Source organism: Rhinolophus ferrumequinum, chromosome 16 (assembly GCF_004115265.2).
Source record: "Rhinolophus ferrumequinum isolate MPI-CBG mRhiFer1 chromosome 16, mRhiFer1_v1.p, whole genome shotgun sequence".
Lineage (NCBI taxonomy): Eukaryota > Metazoa > Chordata > Mammalia > Chiroptera > Rhinolophidae > Rhinolophus > Rhinolophus ferrumequinum.
Window position 1 is genome coordinate 24,663,733 of NC_046299.1, and position 8,068 is coordinate 24,671,800.

The following is an 8,068-nucleotide window of genomic DNA, read 5'->3' on the forward strand; positions in this document are numbered from 1 at the left end:
AAGGAGTACCAGCAGGAAGAGATGCCCCACCCAGTCTGCTTCTGAGTCCCGAGGGGTGGTGGATGGCGCAGTGAGCAGGGCCAGACGAGAGCGGCCTGTTGGGTTGTCTGTTCTTCAGATGGGGAACCTAGCATCCATCAAGCCGAACAATACAATAAACCTTAGTCATCTCACCTGAAAGTATTTTCTCTGTATGCCGATTAAGGTTGTTTCTACTTATCTTAAAAATGAGCATTGTGTTAGGTATTGAAGTCATGATTGACCTGGATAACTTGTTCATGGGTGAAGTTTGAGATGATAATAGGACTTTTAAGTCGAATCATGCAGCACAAGTACCTCGGGGCCAGTGGCCCATATCCCAGTAAGAACAGAAGGTGTTGACGGCACTCATCCCCACAGGGAAGCCAGATGGAGTCGAAACATTGGTGTATAGTAGACAGTGTACATCTGAATAATTCTTGTTCTCCTGACTTTCAAAGCCGAGCTTCTAAAATGAGTTGCCTGTATCTTATCGATAGCTGTAGATCCTGACAACCTGTTTGTTTTTTACAATTCTTGTCATCTGGCTTCCCCATCCACCCCTCTTACCTACACACCCACATATTCACCTACATACCGTGTTTCCCCGAAAATAAGACCGGGTCTTATATTAATTTTTGCTCCAAAAGACGCATTTGGGCTTATGTTCAGGGGATGTCACTCTGAAAAATCATTGTAGGGCTTATTTTCCAGTTAGGTCTTATTTTCGGGGAAACACGATACTTACACATACACCCACACACCCCTAAATGCTCTGTAATGAAGTGGTAGTCTTAGAGGTTACTAATGACTTATTAATTATCAATTAATTGTATTTCCCTTTCAAAATTTTATTTAGGAATGCCCTTCTAGCTACTGGATGGGATGCTGCCTGGTTCATGAATCTCTTAATTAGATCTCAAAAAAATTTTTATTTATATTCCACTAATTACAGAAAGGATTTGAGATGATAGTCAAACATATAGTCGGACTATGCTGTCCAACACAGTAGCTGACTAGCTCCATGTGGCTATTTAAATTTTAATTAATCAAAATTAAATAAAATCAACTTTACTTAAACAAACTTGCTATTAAACTAAATAAAACTAACTTTTCGTTTAATTTTCAGTTGCTTTAGCCTTGTTTCAACCCTCATTAGCCACATATTGGGCAGCACAGCCAATAGAAAGTTCTGTTTGGAAGCACTGGTATATTGTCCTACGAAATCTTAGAAGTGATACCTTGTTCTTCATGTACTGGAGTATAAATCATATGAGGGCAGCATTCTGACTTAATTCCTTTGTATCTTTTTGGTTACCAGTTTATAAAGTTCTTAACAAATATTTATTGATTCCCGATTAATATCAGCTGTTGGCTGTAGTAAAAATAAAAACAAATTTTGACTTTACCAAAAACACTAAATGCAAGACTCTCCTCTACTCTAGGCATTTTTGGCGATTTTGATTCTGACTATATTTTCTACACTAAACATCACACACAAGATGAGAATCCCGTCCTCTATTTTAAGCCACATCATGTTAACCATCGTGAAGCATTTTCTCCCTGAACAGTGCAAATCATTCAGTTATTAAAAAGATACATATTGAGTACCTACATGCCAAGTCCTAGGCTAGAAGTACTGTAATAAGCAAGACAGATAGCAGTTCCTGCTTCACAAAACTTACAAGACAGCAGAGAAAACAGATAGTAAATGTATAAATTTAATAAAATACGATGCGTGTCAGAACAGACTATCTGCTGGGAGTACGTGACCTAGTCTAGGGCTCAGAGCGGTCTGACGGCATGGTCGTTTGGGGTTAGCCTCGGAGATCTGGGCTGCCTCTCGTAGCTCCTGCAGAACAGTTAATCGGAGTGATTTTCTTTTCTTATTTAGTTGCCTGAAACCCGTCAACTCCTACGGTTGAGACGATTTGCTCATGGAACAGCAGGCTTGGTGTTCCTCACAGCTCTCTCAGGTAGGACTGTTCTCATCAAAGATGGCCTGTTTTCATTCCACTCTCAGGCGGGATCCCTTGCCTAATGCTTTCCCCTTTTTTCCTATATCTTCACATTTCCCTTTCACACTTGCCCCTCTCATACCCATCATCTTCACCCTGTTTTCTGTTCCTTCCTCCCTTCTAAAAATCCTGCTCTCCAGACAGTTAAACAAAAATATTAAGCATCTACCTGGATCCAGACTGCCTAGGCTCAAATCTTGGCTTTACCACCTATGAACTCTATGACCTTTTACAAGCCTTGGAACTTCTTTGGGCCTCAGTGACCTCATCTGTGAAATGGGGGTGATGATAATAGTATGAGTAATATATGTGAAGTGCTTAAAACAGTACCTGGCATGGAGCAAAAGCTATATAAGTGTTAGCTGTTATTATTATGTAAACATTATTGTTACATTACACCAAGATGGGTCAGACAAAAGGCCTGCCCTCAAAGATGGTCTAAGGTGGAGAGTTCATTGGAGCCAAGAGACCAACGCAGATCTTTCTCATTCTTTAAATCATACTTCTACCTCTCTCATTCTGGAACTGTGCTATCTAATACAATAATCACTAGTCTCATGTGACTATTTAAACTTAAATTATTTAAAAATAAGTAAAATTTAGTTCCTTAGTCACACTAGCCATTTTTCAAGGGCTCAATAGGATGGCAAATACAGAACATTTTTATCATCTCGGAAAGTTCTGTTGGACAACACTGATTTAAAATAAAACCATCAAACAAGTGATGTACCCAACCTTCCCCCCTCTTTTTTGGTGGAAGAGCATGAATTTTGACTTTATAAATGGCATTTACAAAAATAAGGAATATGATCTAAACATCCCTTAATCTTCTTTGATCATACGTAATGGATGAGTCATCCATTGATTCAAGAATACCCTCTTTATGTGTTTATCCAGGATTTAGTTTATAACTTTTTTTATTGTTCATTCAATAAATATTTTTTGAGCATTTGGGGAAAACAGATAAACAATAAAAACATGTCAATTAGTTTTCAGTGCTGTGAATAAAAATAAAGCACAATAAGGGATAGAGGTGGGGTGGAGGAGTGCTGTCTTATGTCGGGTCACTGGGGGGCGCTCTTTGATAAAGTGACGTTTGAATAGAGACCTGAAGAAGTGATGGAGTAAATTATGCAGATAGCTGGGAGAAGAGCACTTCCAGAATAGATCAGTAGTTCTCAGTGGGAAGTAAGGAGGGCATCAGTCACTAAGGGAAGTTTTCCAGACTAACATGCCTCTCTCTAGAGCTTCTCATCCACTCCTCCAGGGGAGGCATGTCAGAAACTCGGGGTGGGAGTAAGTGAGGATGTGCTTGTTTTTCTTTTAGGTTCTTGTGGTGATTGTGATGTGTATCCCCTGTTTTAGAACCCTTACAGTAAATCTATTTATTATTCTCTATTTCTTTTATCTAAATCTGGCATAATAAATTTTTTCTGTCAGAATAGTGCTTGTTCTCATTTTAATAACTACTATTTACCTTGGCATACAGGGGCTTTTGTGGCAGGACTGGATGCTGGGCTTGTTTACAACTCCTTCCCCAAGATGGGAGAATCTTGGATCCCAGAGGATCTCTTTACCTTTTCCCCCATCCTGAGGAATGTTTTTGAGAATCCCACCATGGTGCAGTTTGATCACCGGATTCTGGTAAGTCTGGCTGGTAGTTCCTGGCTACGAAGCACAGGGTGCCCTACAGGCTTGGGGTGTCCAAAGCATGGATGGCAACAGTGAGAGGGCAGAGTGGCGATTAGATTTCCTTTTCCTTTTAGATGAAATTTAGTACCAGTCCTCTGTGTGATGTTTTTGTCCTAATTGCCCACAGCCCCTCCGGCCAAATGTTGGCTCACAGGAAGGATACTGCCAGCTTCTTAAAGTTTGAATATGCCTCTTGTCATCTGGCAAATGATAACTGCCCTCCATCCTGCACACACATAGGAGAGTCATTTTAGCAGAAATGAAGCTTAGTAGAGAGGCAAGTGCAGACAGACTGGTTGCTGAACACGTAGCTGACCCAGAACCCCAAGGAGCCAAGGGCATCATAAATACTTTTTGTTTTATCTAAACTAGTGCTTATGAAGGGCCTGCTCTGGGTTGTGTGAAAATGGGCCTGGTAGCCTAGCCATGATAAATCAGAGCGGGGGAAGATCAGCAACAAGGAGGCCGGTGAGAAACAGTAGCTCTTTTGCTGTAATGCAGGTGGGAGTGGAACTCAGAAGAGTGAGGAATCTGAGGTTGTAAGGAATAGAAGATTGGCTGTAGAGATGAAGGTGAAGAAAAGATCAAAGGAGATCCCCGAGTTTCTTCTGTGGCGTGCTTAAAACACGACCAACAAAAATGGGACTATTGGAATGAGTGTCGAGCCACATATGGGAGGATGTCATCAGGTGGAGGCATGTTGAGTATGAGAGCATAGTGGTACATCCTAAGAGAGAGGCCGAGAGGACACAGATGTCCAAGGGGAATGCGGGGGCTTGCGCACGTTAGCTTGTGGGGACTCAGTCCCCAGCACCACACATTTTGGAATTAAAAAAAGTCTAGTTGAAATTGTCATCATGGACAGTTCTGAAAAGGAAAGAAATGAAATAGATGCAGAAATATGATAGAAAAACATTCTCTTTGACCTCATGGAAGGGGTAAGAGGATCCTATTCCCGCTCCCAGACCCCTGTTCTGAAGGGCGGGAATGAAAATGAGACTTAAGATCTGTTTTAGCACTAGCTGGCAGCACCACCACTTCTGCTACTCACAGCCCAGGAAAACAATAACCTCAGGTGCTGGGGTCAGCCCTGCTTTAAAAACACAGGATTAGAGATAAAATTAGGGCTAAGGATGCAAAGAACGATTTAAAACGTGAGGGCCACACCTGGGTGACACCGACATGGGAAGGTGGATGAGATCACAAAGAGTGTGTGTATAGAAAGTGATAGGTGCAGAAACTTGGGGCACCCTGGGGAACACCAACATTTAAGTGGCAAGCAGAAGAGGAGTGGGAAAGACTGAGAAGCAGTAATCGGGGACCTGCAGGTGGTTCTCTGCCTGCGACAAGAAAGTGCTTCGTGGTTCTGGAGGAGATATAGTGAGGTGAGCACACATCAGGAGATGGGCCATTTCTTTCTGGCACTTGATGAGACTCTCCTCCTTGCAGGGAATCACTTCAGTTACTGCCATTACAGTGCTCTACCTCCTGTCCCGGAGAATTCCCCTTCCTCGAAGGACCAAGATGGCAGCAGTGACTCTGCTAGCTTTGGCGTATACACAGGTATAAACCACCTCTTTTTGGTCTCAAGTTGTCCCCAAAACAAAGTTGAAAAGGAAAGGTAACACACTAGCAGAAAATATTTTCAGTACTTATAATAGACTCAAAGATTAACAACCAGAAAATAAGGATATCAATACACAGTTCTCACAAGAGGAATGATGACTGGACAATGAATATGAAAAGCTGCTTAGTCTCACTCATGATCGGGAAGAGCAAATGAAAACAGTGCATGCCATTTTGGGCTTGTCAGATTGGAAAAAATGAAACAAAAAAAGATAATCAGGTACTGGCACAGGTATAGGAAAATGGGCGCCTTCATATATTCCTGGTGAGAGCATGAGTTAGTGTAGTGTTTTTCAGAGGGCAGTATCTTTTGAGATGTTAAATGTATAATCCTTGGGCCCAGCAAATTGACTTATTAGTACCTCCCCGAGAGATATTCTACTGCACAAAGCTATGTATCTACAAAGCTATGTATCTACAAGGAAATTCATTTTAGAATTGCTGTGATGGTGAAAAATTGGAAAACAACCTAAATAGTTAAATAAACAACTATGGTAAATTTATACTGTGGAATTCTGTGCAGCAGTTTAAAATAACAAGATTTGAAGACCTATATTGTTAAGTGAAAAAAAAAGCAAGTGACAAACATATTTTTTAAAAGCACAACACTGTATGTTTCTCTAAAATTTTTATACAGAAGTACAAGTGTGTAGACACTGGTAACAGTAACAACTTTCGAGGAGGGGAACTGGGATAGGGTGAAAGATAATTAAGGGAAATTTTAGGTTTTTCTGTTTTGTTTGAATTTCCTTCATGTAAGTATATTTACTTGTGAAATTAAAACTATTTTCTAATGTTCTGATCGGAGAATGTGGAGGTTTGTGTATGTGGTTGTTTGTGTATGTGGCTGAAACCCAGTTGTTTCAGCTCCAAATCTGTGGCTATTTTGCTTACTGCTCTCTTTCCTCTGTAACAGGTGGGTCTGGGCATTAGCACTCTGCTGATGTACGTTCCAACTCCTTTGGCTGCCACTCACCAGTCCGGCTCCTTGGCTCTGCTCAGTGTTGCCCTTTGGCTCATGAACGAACTCCGAAGAGTCCCAAAATAATTCTAAGAGGCTCAGTTTCGTAGGACTGAAACTGTGCTTTTGAGAGCTCATCAGAGAGCACAGAACTTGGGTTCTTCTAAGAGGACGACCTTGGCATGTCAAGTGGTTTCCAAAGTGTCAAGGTTTTACAAATTCTTTGCCTATTTTTGAGATAGTCACTAGATCACGAATATCATTAACTGTGGTTACGCTAACGGTTCCTTTTCAAATCTGTTACTTTTCATGTTGAAAATCAGGTTTAATAAAAAGAAGGAAACATTTTCAGATCTGCTATTTGCTGCTTCTTAATAGGCTCTGTCTCAGTTTTCTAATGTTGGGAAGCTCTTGGTTCTACACACATCGTCGCTGTCTCCTTGACCTCCGGAGTCCTGAATTCTGCCTAAGTAGAAATCTGTTACGACCTTAACTTCATGTCCATCAGGTGAAGATTCAAAGGAAGGATTGGCATACCCTAAAGAAGCCAGATAAGCTTCAGCAAGAAACTAGTATTCTGAATTTCTAAAATGGGGACAGGGCAGATTGTGACAAGCTTGATGTCTGTGTGCAGCACAATGGTTTCTAGGGACTCAGCAGAGAAGGTAATCACTAGTAACCCACTTGGATTCATCAAGCACTAACTTATAGTGCTGTTACATCGTTAGGTCAGATGAATGGAATAGATAGTATAAATTCGTTCCTGACAGGGTTTCCTAACAGCCTCGGTGACGAGAAAAATGTGGCCCTGATGGTGGACACGGACATATATTCAGATATTGAAACAAATTGTTGATTAATGAATTGGTGTGATTTTGGTCTCTGTTGGTATTTCATAGGACTCTGTCTTACTCGAGTTTTTTAAAAGTCAGTGTTTGGATGAAGGCATCAGATCAGATTTGAGGGTGGAGCAACCCAACATTGCTAATAGATGACAGTCACAGCTCAAAACAGTCCAGAGTGACACAATCAAGATGAAATTAAACAGATTATAAATATAACACCCTCACTTAAATGGTTATATAAGTTTGGGGTACAGAAACCTGGCTTCATATTTCATATAAAAAAGGGAATTCAGTTCGCCACAGGCTCAACACAAACCAACAATGTGATGACACCAGTAAAAATTAGTGGTGTTTGAGATTTTGTCGATAGAAGTTGTATAGCCATCGTCAGAATACCTCAATGCAAGTGCTGCATTTCATTCTGGGTACCAGATTTAAGAAGGATCTTGACCCCTAAGTATGTATCCAGAAGAAGGGACTGGAATGGTGAGTCCAGAACCCCTGTCACAGGGAATACCTGCAGGAATAAGGGGTATTTAGCTGGAGGAGAACATTGGCGAGAGAGTAAAATTCCTGTCCTTGACAAGTTCAAGCCCTCTCATGAAGAAGGAATGAGCTTCCTTTGTGCTGCAAAGCTGGAGCAATGGGTGAAAGTTGCAAAAAGCTATTATAGTTCTTAGTTTTGTAGAAGGCAAGAGTAAGTTGAACCACATCAATGCCCACGATGGGGAGGGCAGGTGCCCAGCTAATGGGCTAAACCACTGCTGAGCTCTGGCCTACTGCTGCTCTGCAAGTCCAGGGTTGTCAGATCTGACTTCTTAAAGAAGCCAAACACCTAACTTTTTATGGCAAAGCGCTCAACTGTTGGCAACTAATTTCAAAATTTTTAGAACATTATGCAGGTGGCA

The 8,068-nt window shown here is 41.2% G+C and overlaps 1 protein-coding gene across 1 annotated transcript in view; it reads left to right on the plus strand.

Annotated features, from left to right (window-relative positions):
- The window catches only part of LOC117036017 (cytochrome c oxidase assembly protein COX15 homolog), a 13,821-nt gene extending 6,941 nt beyond the window's left edge, over nt 1-6,880 (plus strand). The window contains exons 6-9 of the mRNA XM_033130560.1: nt 1,913-1,994; nt 3,526-3,680; nt 5,178-5,291; nt 6,271-6,880. Of these exons, the coding sequence (XP_032986451.1) occupies nt 1,913-1,994; nt 3,526-3,680; nt 5,178-5,291; nt 6,271-6,402 (483 nt within the window). The 3' untranslated portion in view covers nt 6,403-6,880. The remainder of the gene's footprint in view (nt 1-1,912; nt 1,995-3,525; nt 3,681-5,177; nt 5,292-6,270) is intronic.
- Nucleotides 6,881-8,068: the final 1,188 nt, after the last annotated feature.